This window comes from Solanum dulcamara, chromosome 4 (genome assembly GCF_947179165.1).
Source record: "Solanum dulcamara chromosome 4, daSolDulc1.2, whole genome shotgun sequence".
Classification (NCBI taxonomy): Eukaryota; Viridiplantae; Streptophyta; class Magnoliopsida; order Solanales; family Solanaceae; genus Solanum; species Solanum dulcamara.
The window spans coordinates 16,249,851-16,270,102 of NC_077240.1; the positions used below are offsets into that span (position 1 = coordinate 16,249,851).

At 35.6% G+C, this 20,252-nt stretch overlaps 2 protein-coding genes across 2 annotated transcripts; one reads left to right on the top strand and one right to left on the bottom strand.

Moving 5' to 3' along the window:
* Positions 1–1,934: 1,934 nt before the first annotated feature.
* On the top strand, positions 1,935–15,946 carry LOC129886624 (phospholipase D gamma 1-like). Its single transcript, XM_055961393.1, has 11 exons — positions 1,935–2,147; positions 2,224–4,158; positions 4,818–4,934; positions 5,572–5,766; positions 6,924–7,169; positions 7,265–7,333; positions 7,666–7,813; positions 12,316–12,464; positions 12,621–12,788; positions 13,105–13,302; positions 15,363–15,946. The coding sequence occupies exons 2-11, from the start codon at positions 2,443–2,445 to the stop codon at positions 15,654–15,656; spliced, it is 3,300 nt and encodes a 1,099-aa protein (XP_055817368.1). The 5' UTR covers positions 1,935–2,147; positions 2,224–2,442; the 3' UTR covers positions 15,657–15,946.
* A 1,924-nt stretch (positions 15,947–17,870) lies between these two features.
* LOC129884753 (transcription factor TCP9-like) lies at positions 17,871–18,794 on the bottom strand. Its single transcript, XM_055959037.1, has one exon. The coding sequence runs from the start codon at positions 18,776–18,778 to the stop codon at positions 18,044–18,046; it is 735 nt and encodes a 244-aa protein (XP_055815012.1). The 5' UTR covers positions 18,779–18,794; the 3' UTR covers positions 17,871–18,043.
* Positions 18,795–20,252: the final 1,458 nt, after the last annotated feature.

The following is a 20,252-nucleotide window of genomic DNA, read 5'->3' on the forward strand; positions in this document are numbered from 1 at the left end:
TATTGAGAAATCTATTAAATCATACAGAAAAATATATACCTATTAGCAACTTAATTATAAAATAGTCACTTGGTCCGGCAATAGAAATGGAACTTGTTTTAGCTTTGTTATCCTCATTGTTGAGGATGTGATACTTTTAGGCACATTTAATAAAGTTTTTTTTAAAAAAAAATTGAAATCATTAAGAACTTTAAATTTTAATTATTAAATGTATTTATTTTATTTATTTGAATTTTAATTATTTATGTCTCAAATATTAAGAGTATTTTTTTGTACAACCACTTAATGGCTCAGATACATTTAAACGATTAGTACATATAATAGAGTCATAATATTATTGAAATGCTATTCATTCACCGATATCTTGAAAGAAGACATTTTACTATTGTTCCATCCATTTTTAACACTATTCCTCATCCACAACTATTAGCCATCACCATCGTGAATTGTCACATTGAGTCGTACTTACCATCACTAGTCATTATTTACAATTATCACCACTGACAGCCAATCACCAACATATTTCGTCAACCACTACTATCAACACTAGTACACTACTATTAGCTATCACCATTATCCACCACAATCATCAATTGTCTATCTATTATCATCAGACATCACCACAACTACTTACTACTAAACCAACACAATTAGCCTTCACCGTCAACAATCATCTTTCATCGGTCAAAATCCACACCTAACTACTATGTAAATTTATTTTTTCTAATACTTTGTTGATAATATTAGATTGATTAGTATTTTATTTGCATTTGTGCTTATTAATTTTCAATAAATACAAATTCCTATATTCAAATGAGAAAATGAACGTTCTTAATTATTTATTATTCAAATTTGGTATAAGATCTTAATAATTATGTGTACATTTTAATCATAAAAAAGGAGAGCCTAATACGCTTCAATTTAGCTTTTACAACTATTTTACTTCATTGATCATTGATTAGCCTTAAATAAAGAAAAGCTCAAATATTCATAAAGTAACATTACACCACTTAAGTTAATGTTTCAATTATATTATAATTAAAAGTAAGAGCTAAAAATTTATGTGGGATTTGATTTCGAACTTAAAAATAGAATTCTATTTATAGTAATTATTTATTTATTTTAGAATAAATTTTGGACGTAATCAATAATGTTGAAAAAAAAGAACAACGTAATAGATTTGAGTTTTAGCTTTTACAATAACTTTCTTTATCATGTTGACAATTGGTTATTAGCCAAAAATAAATACAAAGCCAAATATGCATAGAGTAACGTCACCATTACGCCACTTAGGTAATTTTTAAAACTATTTTATAACGAAAAGTAAGAGCTAAAAGTCTAAAATTAGTTGAACTCATCAACAGTTTAATAATTTAACTTGTTTATTGAGTTCAAGATGAATTTAAAAATTTATCACTCTAATTAAAAATACAATAAGCAAATAAGTTAGAGTGGTTTACCAGAATCTTGAATAAGGGGCGTCATCATAAGACAAATCTAAAGATTTTATACCGTGACAAAATCAAACTCACTAGAAAATTCTGAATCTTTGGTTTTTAATTGTTGTAATATATCTTTAATTTAGCTGATATTTATTCTTTTTAATTTTGAATACGTACAAATAAATATTTAAGTTGTATAAAATTAAATAAATAAATATAGACGTTTTACCTAACATAATACATGTAGGACGTTACATAAGACACGATTTGCCACGTGTTATATGTGTATACTTATTCAATTTTATATAAATTTAATTATTTTTTTATGCATATTTAAAATGAGAAAGACATAAAATCAGCCGAAATTAAATTAAATAACATATATTATACCTTTTAAATTTTATTACTTATTTGTAATTTCTTCTATTCTTGTATGAAACTGCCAGCAAGACGCCGTTAAGTGAGTGAAATCTGCAAAGTAGCAGAAAAATCTGTCACCGTCAAATCACCTTTCCTTTTCTGTCAAGATAACGGCACCCACACTGAATCCCTGTCATTCTTCAATCTCTCCGAAACACCTTAAACGCGTTACATACACGCACAAATTCGCCATTTTTGTGGCATAAAGTTCAATTGCTGACCTTTTGGGAATCTTCTCCTTCTCACCCGATCCTGTTATTCTCTGTGATCTTCTTTTTCTTAAAAGTAATTAGTCATAAGGTACTTTCTTTTCTTGATCTTTTGCGTTTCCTTACTGAATTAGCTCCTATTTTTCTTTCAGATTATGAGTATATTTCACGATTCAACGAATTGATATCGTCTTCTGCATGTGATCAAAGTTTGTGTAAGCTTGTTTCCTTTAATAGTGTATTGAATTTGGGTAAAATTCAGGACCTTGGACAGACCCTCTTGACTCTTGATTTATTGGTTGGGTTTGATCAGTTTGTTATGTTAGTGTACACCAAAGAACAAGAATAGTGCAACCTGGTAGTGTATACTAATGGAAAATTATAACAATTCTTCATATTCATACCCATATAACACTGGTTATGGGTACTCTCCACCCCCTTCAAATCAACCATACCCCCCTCCCAGTTCTGGTGCATATCCTCCACCAGGTTCTGGTGCATACCCTCCACCAGGTTCTGGTGCATACCCATATCCTCAACAATCCCCTCAATATCCTCCCCCTTACAGCACTCAACATTCTGGTCATTATAACTATCACTCCTATCCACCACCTCCATCAGCTCCATCAGCACCTCCAGTACCCACTCTCCATCACTCCAACTCTTTAGACTATGGTTACCCTTCGCCATCACATTCACATGGTGCTTCTCCTCCATATCCACCCCATGCATATCCACCTCCTCCAACATCTACTGTACCTACTTCTGAACATCAAGGTGGTTATCAATATGCTTCACCTCAGCATTATCAACATTCCTGGCCAGAAAGGCCTTTGGAGAGCCAACCATCCAAAGTTCATGACTCTCTCCATCGCCAGGATAGTGTTTCATCTCTTAGTAGTTCTGGGGCAAGCTATGATTATGGTAAAGATGACTCCTCCACTCGCCCTTCAGCTTATCCACCAATACATGATCTCGTTGCAAATATGAATTTGTCTGAAAATCACCCTTCACATGCTTCTCCTCCTGCCCCTGCATCAGCATCAGTTCCTAGTTCCCCTGCAACTTATCACTTGGGGCCGAACCCTGCTCCCGCAAACTACAATGCTCAAGGGAATATTTATGGACACCCTAATTCATCCTTTTCAAGGTGGGAAGATGAGTCTGCAAAACCAACCTATACAACTTCATGTGCTGAACCACAGAATACTCAAGCTATGCAGGTTGTGCCATTCATGCCTTCTAAAAGCTCTTTAAAAGTTTTGCTCTTACATGGAAATCTGGAAATTTGGGTATGCGAAGCAAAAAATCTCCCAAACATGGACATGTTCCACAAAACCATTGGGGATATGTTTGGGCAAATGAGTAATAAGATCACAAGTGATCCATACGTCTCAATTAATGTAGCTGATGCAACGATTGGCCGGACTTATGTCATAAACAATAACGAAAATCCTGTGTGGATGCAACATTTTAATGTCCCTGTTGCACACTATGCAGCGGAAGTACAATTTCTTGTCAAGGATGATGATATAGTAGGTTCTCAGCTTATGGGGACAGTGGCTGTCCCACTAGAACAGATATATGGAGGGGGTAAAGTAGAGGGGTTCTTTCCGATCCTGAACAGTAGTGGAAGACCTTGCAAGGCTGGAGCAGTTTTGAGGATATCAGTCCAATATTATCCCATGGATAAGTTAAGTATTTACCATCATGGAGTTGGTGCTGGTCCTGAATATTATGGGGTTCCTGGAACTTATTTTCCACTGCGGGTGGGTGGAACAGTTACTCTGTATCAAGATGCTCATGTGACTGATGGATGCCTTCCAAATTTGATGCTTGACTATGGAATGCAATATGTACATGGAAAGTGTTGGCGTGACATCTTTGACGCCATACGCCAAGCCAGGCGGTTGATCTACATTACAGGTTGGTCAGTATGGCACAAAGTCAAGCTTGTTCGAGATGATGCTTCTGTTGAAGGTTACACTCTAGGGGATCTTTTAAAGTTGAAGTCACAAGAAGGTGTTAGGGTGCTGCTTCTAATATGGGATGACCCTACATCAAGAAGCATCCTTGGCTATAAAACGGTAAATGATAACATAATCTTAATGATCTTCTTGACTTTTGTATGTGCATAAACTGAATACTCAAGCATCATCTAAATTTTAGATTGAATTTCAGTGTCTTAGGTTGTTATCAACAACATGCTCAGATATATGTTTGGAGAAAATATTATGTGAAATCGTACATGTATCCTGATACACACATCATATGCTTATATGCTGTTAGTTACTCAACAATGCTTCTACTCAGAATTCTAATCATTAATCAATTAAAATATCATTATATACATTCATAGACAATTTATTAATAAAGTAAATCAAAAGTTTGCTTTAAGTTAATGTTCTGTGAGACTGTGACTGCCAAGTAAACTACAGTCAAGGGCAAGTTTATCTTTTTTTCAGCCTGTAAAACTAGTGTATCAACTAAGACAACTGGAAAGAATCCATGCCCTGGACGTGCAAGATAGCTTGTGATTCTGTTATACTTACAGCCTATGCATATCTTGATGTCCATTTATTTCAATAAGATTATTTGATGGTGGACTTCTATTTTAGCATTTTTCTGCAATGCAGATGGTGGCACTCTAACCAATTTCTATTTTTATCTTCTTGTTATTTTTTTTTAGATTGTCCCCAAAGGCGTCATGTAATTGTAGTTTTTAATGCTTAACTTTGAGCTGCAGGATGGTGTTATGGCAACCCATGATGAAGAGACTCGCAGTTTTTTCAAGCATTCTTCCGTGAAAGTGCTGCTTTGTCCTCGAGTAGCAGGGAAGCGTCACAGTTGGGTCAAGCAGAGGGTAAGTTAGAATTTGACATTTCTGGTTCTTTGTGTGGTAAGTTATATGAGACCAGTTATCAAAAGGAGTTACTTGAGATCGGTAGCCCTGCAAGAATTCTAGATTAGAATTATTGCCATTGAGCATCATTCACTGTTTTAATACATCTGTAAATGTTTATACTTGCATATTTGTTTTTGAATTAGCTTTCTTGTTCAGTGGATGGATAACTTCCTTTTTCCAAACAGTTTTTACTGAGCTTATAGTTTCTCCTAGTACTAATCCCATATTGCCTTTTCTATGCGAGGACCATTTAAGTAATAATTCCCCAAAGTAAAGTTTGTTTGAACAATAAATCTTGTTTGACTGCATTTCATTTATTCCTTCCCACTATGTTTCTTTGCTGGCATGTTCTGGTACCAATCATTGAAGGTGTGCCTCAAGTCCCTTATATCATGTGGATAGAACAATTTTGTTTGATATTATTTTTGTATGACATGCCTCTTCCCAATACGTTAAAAGAGTTGAAACCTTTTGGTCGTTACCACTAAGGTACATTTGATGATGTCTGATGCTGTTATATTGCTAGGCTACTTCAATTAAGTTAATCATCTGAAATACTCCGTAAGCCTATTCTCTTGTGAGTTTTGGTGTGCAGGAAGTTGGAGTAATTTATACACATCATCAAAAAACTGTGATAGTGGATGCTGATGCTGGCAACAATCGAAGAAAAATCACAGCATTTGTTGGAGGACTTGACTTGTGTGATGGGAGATATGATACTCCGGAGCATCCTTTATTTCGAACACTGCAGACAGTGCACTCTGAGGACTATCATAACCCTACTTATGCTGTAACTTATCATCCTTAATATCCTTTCGCTTGTTTTCAGAACATTGTTTGCTGTTGTTAATTTTCTGATTTTCCACCACATATTGTAGTTATATGAACAAGTATGACGATCTTCACAATGAGTTTTTTCTTGGTAACTTGCAAGTTCTAACTATATAGGATTTGTCAGTAACATGTACAGTATAAAACTTGGTTACTTTTTTTCTTTCATTTTTTTTTTAAAAAAACATGGTTATTTTTTAATTCTTTAGGATTCTCTTACCCCGAGGTATCAATACCTTTCTTCAATATCTTTGAGCTTGGCCAACCCTAGCTATTGTAGAATAATGGGTATACATATATACAATAGTGGGATCTTTTTTCTGTGTGAAACTGAAGCAGTTTAGGTTTTCATATAGTGAATCTCATCTTCCTTAAAAGCTTATTAAATGTAAGAACTGTTATAAATTCGATAATGACCAGAGAGCAGGTAATTGTCATTTGTGGTTCCTGTACCGAACCATCTAGTTGAAAATCTCTTCCTGATTTCGAAATGAAAATCATTGTTCCCCTATTTTTATGTCTCTGTTCAACAAGTTATATGAGAACCATTTTTTCACTGGAGTGATTCAAGATCTGGCTCTTCGGCCTTATTTCCAAATAGTATTACAAAATAGGAACACATTTTCGACTATCATCTTAATGATCATGTCTGGTCAAAGTACGGTCTAGAACTTAGAAAATGGAAGACTGTGATTTAGACCAATACTGTAAAAAGCTTATACCATTTTCAACCTTTGGAACAGATTAAAATTTTTGGCCAAATGAAGAGAATGAGACTTGTCTTTTTTCATCTTCCTCAGTTGACATTCAGTTTCTTGCCTTAGTACTTATCCTTAGTCAATATAATTCAATTTTGCACCAGGAGAAGATTTTACATACTGATCATTAGTGAGCCGTATCAACTTAATTTGTTTTACTAGGCTTTACAATCACAATTATTAAGTTGAAAAATGCATCTTGTGATGAAAACTTTTGTCTTGTTACTTACCTTTCATTGTGTTTTTTCTTGTTTTCTTTTTTGATATATTTCTTGGATGAAGTTCTCCTCATTAATTACCCTTTTCACCCTACAAGTAACTTGTTGTTTAAATAGTATTTCATACCTGTACTTAACAGAGTGTAGCTGGTTGTCCAAGAGAACCATGGCATGACTTGCACTCTAAAATTGATGGTCCAGCAGCATATGATGTTCTCACAAACTTTGAGGAGCGCTGGTTGAAGACTTCAAAGCCTCATGGCATTAGAAAGTTGAAGACGTCATTTGATGATGATTTGCTCCGAATTGAAAGAATGCCTGAAATTGTCGGTATTTCTGATGCTCCATCTGTGAGCGGTGATGATCCTAACGGTTGGCATGTACAGGTTGAGTGGTTAACTTAATATCAACAGTTTGGAAGTTTAATTTGTGTGTTGTCTTTGATCTTATTGTCTTATATTCTTTTTCAATCATTAAGCAGATATTCCGTTCAATTGACTCAAACTCGGTCAAAGGCTTTCCAAAGGATCCTAAAGAAGCTACAATGAAGGTGAGAAAGATAGATGGAAGGATTGTTTGCGTGCACCAAAACATATACTCCCTATATCCCAATTTATGTGATGCATTTTCCTTTTTAGTCTGTCCAAAAAGAATGATATCATTCTATATTAGAGACAATTTAACTTAAAACTTCCATTTTTCTCTTAACAAGGTAATCTGTACCCACACAAATATTTATGGCTTGTTTTAGACCAAAAGTTCCAAAAGTATTTCTTTCTTAAACTCGGTGCATAGTCAAAGTGCATCACATAAAATGGGACGAAGGGAGTACTTGTTTACTAATTTAAAGGAAACTCATTTTTTTTCCCTTCTTTTTTTCAGAACTTGGTGTGTGGTAAAAATGTACTTATTGACATGAGCATACACACAGCATATGTGAAGGCCATTCGTGCTGCACAACACTTCATTTACATCGAAAATCAATATTTCATTGGTTCTTCATACAACTGGAGTCAACATAAAGATGTTGGTGAGAAGCTGTTTTCTTGCTGTGTATAAATATTTGTCAATGTCGATTAAGCAAATCCATTATTGTCATTTGCTACTTATTATAGAAAAGCCCATTGGAGTAGATTTAAAAATTCATCATTCATGCTCAGCGGAGGCAAAAACATTAGGTGAATTCTTCTCATATGTCCAAACCTTGGTGGGCAAAGTTCGTCGGTGCCTGTGCTAGTGGGAGGTAGCAGGCACCCGATAGAATAGTCGAGCTATGCTCAAGCTGGTCCAGACACCACCATCAAAGAGAAAAAAATACTATTTGTGGCCTATTTGCATCTCTGACTAGATACTCCTAATTTGCCACAATAGCTTTTATGGTACCTTTACATCCTTGTTACCCACTAATGGATCCAGTGTCAAGCTCATTCCTGAGTTTCAAGTCCAATCAACTGCATATGCAGTGCATATGCAGAGGATTCTTTGGGAGGACAGCTCGCTATGTGGGAGACAATGGCTCTTTGGAACACCGCAAGGATAGGGCAGGAACTAGCTAGAGACATAAGAGTTTTGGCAACAAATAATGGCTGGGTTCATGCATAGGTTCTGCAAGTTTTTGTCTGATGTTGCAGGCACATGAGTATGGATAGTAAATTCTGATGCGTCTAACTGTTTGTATTCAGTAGTCCTCTCTTTTTGGTAGTTTATTTAGATCCACTAAAGATTACTTATGCAGACACCTGCATGAATCACGTAAATAACTTATGTCCTTGGGTTTTGACATAACCAGCTCTATGTTATGGTTAATATATCATCTTCTTCCTAATCCTTTTGTATGCTTGTCTTCTTTATTTTGTGGGGCTGGGAAGGGTTGGAAGTGACAAATATCTTATACTTGCGAGAGCAGATCAGATGGATTAACATGTTAAATAGAATTTCAGGCTTCCCCATATCTAACTGAAAGACACATATAAGGATATAACTTAGCATTTGGGACTTGAACTAAAGCATTTGCGGGGTGCATTGGGTGATACCACAAAATATTGGAGGTGTGATGATGGCAGACTCAAAAAATGAATAGAAGATGGAAACAGATCTGCAAGACCCTTTTCTTTGCACCATTTGGACTATTTGGTCAGAGAGGAATAAGAGATGCTTTGAAGATCAAAAACATAATTTTCCCCCCTAAAGAATAGATGCCTACAGAATCCATATTTTTGGTGTAGGAGTTGTATGATTGATAGTATGACTCATTATTTTGATTTTCTTGACTTTGGGGGAGTGTAATTGTAACAAGCAGTGTTGTAACTCCTTTTTGGATTACCTCCTTGGTACTCTATTGGGGAAATTTATCTTGCCTATTGTTATTTTACCAATGCACCCAGACCCAAGAGGGGGTAAATTGTGTCTTGCCCGATTTTCGCGAGTTAAACATCAGTAAACTAGGCACAAACAGAATGTGAAGTGCGGCAATTAAAGTGCACAAGTAGTTCTATGTGGAGAACTCCTTACTCAAGGGAGTAATGAAACACGATCTACCCTTGTAGGATTTACCTCAAAACATCATTGACTTCAAGAGTAGTTTTAGGTTACAATTCTATAATCAAAGGGACTATAAACTCTAGTACCTTGAACTCCTACAATCAACCCAGTTGTAGCAACCCCTTTCAATACTATACTCCTAGTCTAGAAACCAAATGAACTTCACAATTGATAACCTACAATAATACTTCTGAAAAGCAAATTAGGTTACAATTTAGAACCAAAGACTCAAGCCTAACCAACTCAAGAACTAAAACTTGTTCTTATGGAACAGGTTCTTTCGTTGAGTAGCTTGAATCAACACCTCCTTGCAATGACTGCTATTTATCAAGAGTAATAATCGTATTTGTGCGAAATAGAAGTAGCCTCCAACAACAATATGGTGCTTTATATAAGAGTGAGGTTGGTCTAATTCTTCTACACTTTATTCTCCAAAACCAAAAGTATTTTGGTTAAGGAATCCAATCCTACTTGGACTTGGTTTCCTTATTTGCTTCGACCTCCACATGTTTTCTCCTATTTCTTAATTTCTTTCCTTTTGTGCAAGTGTATCAATATTTTCTTGTTATTCACGAATTCCTTGATGCAATGTGTGTAGCCCATAAACCAAATTCTTCAAAGAATCCAACTTGCAATAGGAATCAGCTTTGCAGCTTCTGATCAGCAGTCTTCTAAAGACTTTGGTTCTTTCGATATCTACATAATATTCCTGCAATCCAGTTAACAACATAACCAATAACTCACTCCAAGAGACCTCGTTCTTTTGTAGTTGTTTGTTTATTTATCAAACCCAATTTAAGCTCAGGTAAACATATATAAGGATATTACTTACTCCCTCTGACACACTTTCCTTTTTAGTTAGTTCCTACAAGAATGACACATTTCCTAATTTGACACATATTTAATGGCACTATCAACATTTTACCCATATTGGGTCCCACTTATCTGGCAAAAAGTCCAAAAAAGGTGCACTCTTCTATTTAAAAATCGGAAAAGGGCCAAATATACCCCTGTACTATTGGAAATAGTTTAAATATACCCTTCGTTACACTTTCGGGCTAAATATACCCCTCCCGTTATACAATTGGTGCAAAAATACCCCTTTTCCATTAAGACCCTCCAACATGGCCTATACCAATCCAAGTGGCCTGATATTTTGTTGAGGCGGATGCCACCTCACCGTCTCAACCCCATTTTATCCCTTCCGGCCTTCCCCAGCTTTTCTTCTAGCACCTCCTCCCCTTCATACAACCACCACGGCACCACCTCTCTCATACTCGTGCAATTCTCAAACAGGTGTGCTAGTGTAGTATTTCTTCAAATTTAACCCTAGGACCTCCATCGATTTCATAGCTCCAACATTTGACGACCTTAAAATTTTGTTCAAAGTCGTAAAACTGAAATAAGGAAATTGGGAACCGTCAATCCTAAGCTTTTACACACTGTTGATATTTTTGTGATGTTATCTGCTTCTTTCGATAGAGTTTACTGTTCCCCTTGTGGTTTCATTAGAATGTCACATGGCTTGGTGGCAAAATCAAAACTTTGGGTCTTCTTCAAGCACCCAATTTGCCACAAGTCTTTACCGTTTGCCCTATTAATAATATGAACCTTCTTCTCGTTATCATGAAAAATTAAAATATCATCCTAAATAATTATTTTTCCTTTGATTTCTTTATAGATGGATTAGAACACAATTTCTTATTTCTATTAATGGTCTGGGTTCAATTTAGTTGAAATCTTGAAGATAAACAATAGACGATTAATTTGCTATAATGGAAGAATTTTAATTTAAAATTGATTTTCAGTCCATAAAAAAGAAGATTGAAGTTAATTAGGAAATGGGTCTTCTTTCCTAGATAGAGATCCACCGGAGAAAGGGAGGAATAAAAGTCAGAATGAGTTGGTGGCAGTGGTTGGATGCAGAGAGAGGAGGTGGTGGAAGAAAACACAGGGGAAGGGGTAAAATGGGTTTTGGGATGGTGAAGTGGCATCCACCTCAATGAAACATCAGGCCACTTGGACCAATTTTTGCCATGTTGGAGGGTCTTAACGGAAAAGGGGTATTTTTGCACCAATTGTATAACGGGAGGGGTATATTTAGCCCGAAAGTATAATGAGGGTATATTTAAACTATTTTCAATAGTACAAGGGTATATTTGGCCCTTTTCCGTTTAAAAGTTCATTTATTTTAAGGGTAGTTTTGGAATATTGCAAAGTCTTTCCATATTTCTTAAACTTCGTGCCCAGTCAAACAACATCACATAAATTGGTACAAAGGAAGTAGCATTTTGAGCATAATCCTAAAAGATAGGGAAGTGAATATTTTCTAGAAAAGACAACTGAGAAGGCATTTCAGTAATGAAAGAAACAGGGTAAGAGGCATGTTCCTTTTTTGGGGGGATTGGAGCAGCTGAGGAGGGTTTAGTTTAGCCATAGGCTATGTTTCTCGGACTCTCCAAAATTATTGTTGCACCCGTGTCGGACTCTCCAAAGTGCATTACTTTTGGAGTATCCGACACGCATACGTTGAAATTTTGAATGGTCCGAGCAACATAGGCCTTATCCTGTTAATTATTTTACATTTTTACCACTCAATTATTATGAAAATCTTTAAAGAGGGTGTGGTGGTATTCTGCTAGTCCATAGGGGCTTAGTTTAAGTGACAAAGGTTGAGGGACTTGTGACTCACGTCACTGGCTCGAGCCTTGCATCATGCGAACTAAGCGTGGTGTTTAAGTGGAGAAGCACGGAGAGGCGGGCCCATTGTCCCCGAATTTTGAATGTTGCGGTTGGTCCTAAGAGTTGGACCCAGACGGATTTCTCAGTCATAAAGAAAAAGTGGTCTCCACTAGTCCAACACTAATGGTGTATCTTTATTTGGCAAAATGATTCTGCCTTTTAACAGTTTTACATATCTTATAAAGTACTATAGCTATCTTCTGGTAGTCAGCAATTCCAATATTTGAATTACCTGTCTGCTGCCTGCAGGTGCAAATAATCTGATTCCCATGGAAATTGCACTTAAAATAGCTGAAAAGATAAGAGCGCATGAGAGGTTTGCAGCATACATTGTCCTCCCAATGTGGCCAGAGGGTAATCCAACTGGGGCTGCTACACAAAGAATACTTTATTGGCAGGTAAAGCTACTTAAAGTTTAAACTGCTTGAGTTGATGGTGAAGAATCGTGCCATACTAAGTATGCTAGCATATGTGTTCAGCCTATCGAATAATCAATTGCTCTCAAATTATTACAAGTGTTAGTGAAACCCCATGTCTCTATGGTTGGTTTGCAGAACAAGACAATGCAAATGATGTATGAGACTATTTACAAGGCTTTAGAGGAGGTTGGGCTTGAGAACTCATGCTCTCCGCAAGATTATTTGAACTTTTACTGTCTTGGTAACCGTGAGGCTGGTAAAGTTGAGGGGAAGGAGAGTCCTAGCGCAGCAAACACTCCTCAGGTACTTGCAATGACCTCCATTATCCTAAAAAAAGCATCTAAAAATTCTATTTATCACACGACAGTTATTCCACTTTACCTATTCTTTGAAGTTTCGCTTTATTTTTATTTTATTGAATTTTCTTTTCTTTTTCCTAATTGTGCTGTTGCAAGATGTTTATTTCTTTTTTTTAAAGTACAAAATTTAAAACACAAATTACTAGGTAGCTGGTTTTGTCTCTCAAGTTTCCTCCTATGTTGTAAAGCTGTGCCCTCGATTTGTCATGTACTGCATATTATTGATCACTTGCAGAGTTAATGGTTTGAATCTGTTGCAGGCGTTCAGCCGAAAATCCCGTAGATTCATGATTTATGTTCATTCTAAAGGCATGATTGTGGATGATGAGTATGTGATATTGGGATCTGCAAACATCAACCAGCGCTCTCTGGAGGGCACTAGAGACACCGAGATCGCAATGGGAGCATATCAACCTCATCATACATGGGCAAGAAAACATTCAACACCCTATGGACAGGTGATTGGCAATATCAATATATGTGCTGAATAATTTGGTTACATTATCAATCCTGGAAAAACATTACTTAAACATCATATGATACTTTTTTGATCTGTGTGCTAGCTAATATTGTAGATAGAAATGAACCAACGTATGCACCCTGAGAAAGAAAGAGGAATTGACAGTTCTCACTTATGTGCCTTAGTATCAATCAGTCAATTACTAGTTTCAATCAATCAATCAATTCCTTGAGCCGGGGGTCTTCAGAAACAGCCTCCCCAGACCCCACTTGTGGGATTACACTGGGTTTGATGTTGTTGTTGTAATCAATCAATCAATTAACTATACTTGACCTAAAATAGTTGGGGTCGACAATAGATATTAGTTCTGCTCTATTTGGGCCCTTTCAATATAATTACCGAATATATGTCTTTCTCGGCGAATTAAGAGTTCTATGGAACTAGAGATTATCTCACAATTATTCCTATACTGACATACAAATATCTGTCACTCAAAAAAGACTTCCAGAAAACATGAGATCTTGTGTAAGTGTAACGACAAGAATTAATCCTTAATTCTGATTAATATGTATCATATATATGGTTAAATTTTGCCTCCATTGTATTTTGTTCACAACTAAATCCAGATAGATTCCAAGAGATGAAACATCTTTTGAGACAACTTCCTTCCATGTGTGTTTTAGGATCTCTTTCCCTTTTAGTACTTCAATCTCACAATATTGGTCGGTACTTTCTCATATTTTAAAGACATAGACAGTAATGAAATTTAGTAGTAAGGCATAAAACAAAATCATCATGGTATTGCACTTATGAACCGGTGCATTTGGAGGTAAATGTAGGGCGTAATCAAACTATCAAAGCATCCTGGACAATCATCCAACCACTGGAAATGGAAGAAATGGGGAGGGGGTTTGAATTCTTCCGTATATTCTTTCTACCCTTGCTCTTGAGCAGCTAAGCTTGATAGGGCACTTGCCTTGCTAGCAGCTAGGATCATATATAGTTGGGCTTTCCTTCACTCATAAACTCTTCACCAACTATTAAAAACATCCTGAAGCTAGACTTATTCGTTCGTGAGTGACATTCTCCATGTTATCCTCTATGTACTTGCATCCTCTATCAGATGTGGTCATCTAATTTTGTCTAATATTTTATGACTGCTCATCTATCTTAATATTTCATTTCAATCACACACATCTTGTTTGTTGAGTCACAGAGGTCCAACATTGATTCGGATATAACGTGTGCTAGTCTCATTACTGTTTTATAAAATTTTCCTTTCTTTACTAGTATCTTCCTATTGCATAGCACTCTCATGGCATTCCGTTTTTTCTCCTGTTCTTGTGTAATTTGTGTTACGTCTTAGTCCAATATCATTTTCCTGGGGTGGGGGTGGGTGGGGAACAGTTTAGATATATTATAAGTTGTTTGCATTTATTCACCACAATCTCGTCTAATCTCACTGTTTTGAGTCTTTGTATAATCAGAAGATTTTAGGACAACCAGCCCTTTAAGCTCCTTTCTCATTTAGGGACATGATCAATGAACAATAATTTAATCGTTGAGGTCTGTCTTTGACCTCATTCACCAATTGTTAAATAAATGATCCAGTTTCCTGTACAATGCACATTTCTGCCATGCCAATATCAAACTGAGACCAAAAAAAGACATATCTGCTAGGGAATCCTCCAAGCCTTCGTACTTCTCTTTTAACATGTGGAACAGAGCTTAAATTGATCCATCTCTCCTACATTTTCTTATTCCATGCTTTACCTTGAGTTATTTTTTGTTGCAATAGTTGTGCTCTGGAAAATGTAATTACATACTACTAGGGATATTTGCAAAATAGTGTTTCTGTGATTCCCCCTACTTTGATAAATTCACCTCGAGGCGTATTCAACATATAAGCAGTGATTGCACATCCATTCACACACTCTATAACCTAGGTTATATGTATATGTATACTAGGAAGCTTAAAGACCTTTTTTGTGTGTGTTTGTGTTTGTGTGCGCACATCTGATCCGTTTACCGTGGTCTGTGCAAATTTATCTTCTGCAGATTCATGGATATAGAATGTCTCTGTGGGCGGAGCATCTTGGAGTTGTTGAGGATTGCTTCAGACAGCCGGAGTCATTAGAATGTGTAAGACGGGTTAGGTCCATGGGTGAATTTAACTGGAAGCAATTTGCATCTGATGAAGTAACAGAAATGAGAGGGCACCTCTTAAAATACCCAGTTGAAGTTGGTCGCGAAGGCAAGGTGAAGAATCTTCCGGGATGTGTAAATTTCCCAGATGTTGGTGGAAACATAATAGGATCATTTTTGGCAATTCAAGAAAATCTTACCATTTGATTTCCTATTTTTTTTCTTTACATCATTCGTAGAGATTTTTGAACCCAGAAAAAACTAATACATCCTTGATTGGTATCTACAGCAGTTTTCGATCCATTCAATAGAGTTAACAGTTAGGCAGAGGAAGATGGTGACCGCGTTGAGTACAGTAGAAGTTGTACAGTTTGTTCTATTATTTTTTGATGATTTTGAGTGTACAAGTTTACAACAATTTCTGAATTTTGGCCATACATTGAGCTATTAATCTGAGGAAATAAAAGGTGGCTCTATTTTTTGTTGTTGTTGTTGTACGTAAGAATTGAAGGGCTTTTAGTTTAGCTGTTTATACAATAATTTGTTTTTACCCTAACCTATTGCAGGTTAGTGTGTATGATTTCTATTTTGCTTTCAGATATGACTTCCTTTGAATGATATATATGACAAGCTGGATATGTATAGCAGCCAGTTGATCATTTCAACTAACAAATGCAAATACTCTACATTCCCGAGCCCAAGCTTGCCCCGTTCCGCGCTGTTCTGGTTCCGAAATTAGAACGCCCTCTCCTTCTTATCCATAGGGGAGCGGAGCTTCAACTCCGGCTGCCCTTCTATTTTATAGGGAGCAACGAGCCCAAGCAAACACCCTCCCCCCCAAACTCTTTTTGGGTAATTTGGAGATGCAGTTCCTCTTGGAAAAGAGGGTTGAGGCCACGTAGGCGTGGGATTGGTTTCCTCAGATAGTTCTGGCTTTGAGGTCAGAAATCCGCAACCTCCTTTTTAACCACCTTTCTAGGGGTGGGGTGGCTCTCTCTGAGAGTACTTTAAATAGGTTTTTAGGCCAGGTCAAGCGGGATGACATGCGTGCCCTTAGGGTGCTTCGTACTGCCCTCTGTTACAACTGAGCTTCAATTTTTTATATTTTTCATGTATCACTTGGTTCATGTCTAGAGGCTACTTAATATACTTCACAGCATGCACCCAGACAATAGCAGCACTAGACATACTGCAGTGGCCACTGATTATATATTGTGCTAAAAGTATGGGAAAAGGTTAAAAAATGCCCCTTAACGTGTTAGAAATGGTTCAGAAATAGAAATGTCATCATTCTATCTATTGGATCAAATTTGCTCTTCCTTTCACCTATTGGTCAAAAATGCCTTTAACGTATTAAAAATAGTTCAAAGATTCCCTACTTCTACCTATTGAATCAAAAATGTCTTTATTAGAAATTGTTCAAATTTGCCCTTCCCTCTACCTATTAGATAAAATATTCCCTTTAACATATTAAAAATGACTCAAAAATTTACTAATTCTAATTATATATGTCAATAATTTTTTTAACACTACTTCGACAATTATTTAGTTTTTTTATTTGGATTTTTTTTGAAAAATTCTTGCTTGTTTGTCTTACCTACTAGAAGTATTTGCTTTAATTAAATAAAATATATGAACTAACGTGCGAATTAACTCAAATGTATGTTGTATAAAAACATTGTTTTAGTCATAGAGAAGAGGAATTTCATTATGTATTCCATAAAAAAGATATTTTTTGTTGAATTTTTTTCTGAGTGTAAATACAGTATCAGTTAACATAATTTATATAAAAATTTCAGTAGTTTTAAAAGACTAAAATTGTTAGAGAATGAAAAAATATATAACTAAGGTGCTTTTAGAAGTAAAATGAATTAAAAAGTTGAGTTTCAATTTATTCAAATTTGAAGGCTAAAAAGAATTTTTAAAAATATTTTGATATTATAAAAATATTATATTTATTGATAAAATATATTGAGATTGCAGGAAATGTGGGCATATTAAATAGGTTTTAATAGTTGATAAACATACTTTTAAGTAGAAGGAGGACAAATTTGAATCATTTTTAATAAGGTTAAGGGCATTTTTTTATCTAATAGGTGGAAATAGGGCATTTTTTGAACTATTTCTATATGTTAAGGGCATTTCTGATCCCATAGATGGAAGGAGACATTTCTGAACCATTTTTAATATGTTAAGGACATTTTTGAACATTTTCCACTAAAAGTAATCTGTCCAATTTTCTAAACTACATATTCTCTACATTTTAAAATAAGTGTCGTTTTAGCTCATTTTATGTCCATTAATAAATATAATAAATACAATATAGTGTTTACTAAGTTATTCCTATGAATTATTAGATGTTTCATGAGAATTCAGCACTATTTAAGAACATATATAGTTCCTTAATATAAAGATACTGTTGGAAATAATTACTATTTTTCGTCTAGGAGTACTTATTATGGAAGAAGGGTCATACAAACAGTAAATTAAAGTGATCATTAGGAATTTATAATTAAATTCCTGTGGCCAATAAAGAAACAATGAATTTCACTTACGAAATTACATTGGTATATTTGTTGTTGAATTCAGCGCGATCAACAATGACCAAACGAGCAGAAGGAGGAGATATTGGGAGCAGAAGCAGGAATGAGTGACGCACTTGAAATACCCAAGAAAGAATCTGCTGGCCTTATATTGACACAATTCACCTGAGCTGCACTTTGCATTGTTGATGGTATCAATGGTGTTTTCTGAATTAACCACACCGTTGACGGTGAGTTTATCCTCGCCGGAACGGAAAACATAGATCCCACTGCCATTATTGACTGACTGGGTACTATCGACATCACCGGAGCTAAAATTGTAGCCATATTGTTGGGTAATTTTGCGTCATTTTCCCTAATTGTAGTAATTGGATGATTATTTCTTTGTTTAACGTCGTTAAATTTAGCGTTACCACAATCACAACGTTTGCGTTTGCTCGTTAAAGTGTCATTATTTTCAGTGGAGATGCTGGACGGTTCAGCACGTTCTAAGAGCCACTGAATAGTTTCGCCGTCGGTTTTGTGACCGAGTTCACGAGTAAGCTGGAAGACTCTGGCGGCGCATGTTGCCGGTATTCTTATCCTCCGCCCTCCTCCGTCTACCTTCGTCTGTGGTGGTGATACTGACGGTCTCGTTGTTGGGGTGGGTAGTGTGACTTTGATAATGGGTGGTGCCCGTGATTTCTCAGCCATGTCATGAGGCTCTTGCTTGGGATATATTAATGGTGGAGCCATCTGTCGCCGCCGTGCCGACGGTGGCGAGGCCATGAAGGACTTAGATTCCATTGGAGATATGTGTTTATACTGATGCGCTTTGGATGGTTTATGCAGCTTAGCTTATAAATAGAACGCTGAAACGGAAATAAATGTCTTCTAGTCAATTTTTACACGTCGAAAATTAAATAAATAAACTATATATTACATGCAAGAGATTCTTTTCTATTTAAATTGTGAATATACATAAATATCCTTATCCTACTCCCATAATGCTTGTTTATAACTCAATATGTAAATATATATTGAAATTTAGAAAAGGGCTAAGAAGTAGAGCAGGGAGTGAGGCTATATAATAGTAATGGTTTGTAGGTGATGGAAATGGTCCACCATCATCTTAGCCTCTAATAATTAACTAAGGTAGAATAAGTTAATCTATGAATCAATTACATTGTAATCTTTAGATCATCCACACCCAAAACTAGAGAAGCTCAAAACTTTTAAGTTGGTCTGGGAAACCAATGTTAACATTGAAAACAACTGTTGCTAGGGTACATTTATTTATGCTCGATATTTACATTAAATTATATTATCGAGTCATATTTTTTGTGGGAATTCTTTTATATAAGTCAAATCTGAAACTAAACCATGAAAAAAAAAAAAACAACACCTATAGGACTGATATTTGGTATGGCTCACCTACAAGACCAAACTCCTATATAGAGTGGGAACTCACCCCTCTACTAAATGGTCCCAAACTCTGTTTGTAGCCCACCCCAAACTTAGCTAAGCCACGTTTAATTAAGAAATATTTATACTATCATTATATTTAATCGATTATAACATGTTCCTTGCTTTATTTTTTAATTTACGTTCAAATTAGCTATGGTATGCACCTGTTATTTACACCGCTTTAGCCAAATACTATAAAAGACATATGAAACAACAGTTTTAAAAGGGTAAAAGAGTTTTATTATCTGAAAAAAGACAAATTATATAATCATACATTTATTGGCCCTATCAAGTGTATGATATTTGCTTTAATGTTTGATTAATCTAAATTTTCGCTAAAAAATCATATTTTAGGGATAAAACATCACTAATCCGACTTCGTGTCGAAAAGTCTTTTAAATTAATTTAAAATTAACACCGAAAGAGATTCTAATTCCACAATTAGACGCTAAAATCTAAAATTAAGAATGGAGTTACTTACCATTCCACCACAATTTTAGGGGTCTTTTGGTATAAAGATGATGGGATATCTCAGGAATAACCTTCAAACAAAATTTATACAGAAGAAATGTTCCACTAAATTGTTTTATTAATTCAAATATAATATGTTTCTTAAACGCATGGCTCCTTATATGCACTATAATTTTTGAGTCGTTTCCAACTTACGTTTTCCACATTAGCAACTGAAAAATAATGCAAGTTACTTATGATAGTATAGATATTCTTCAGACTTTACATCTCTTTAATTAAATCCTTATTAAATAGACAGCCAGCAATAGCATTTCATTGTTGCTCCATCTGATACAAGCGGCCT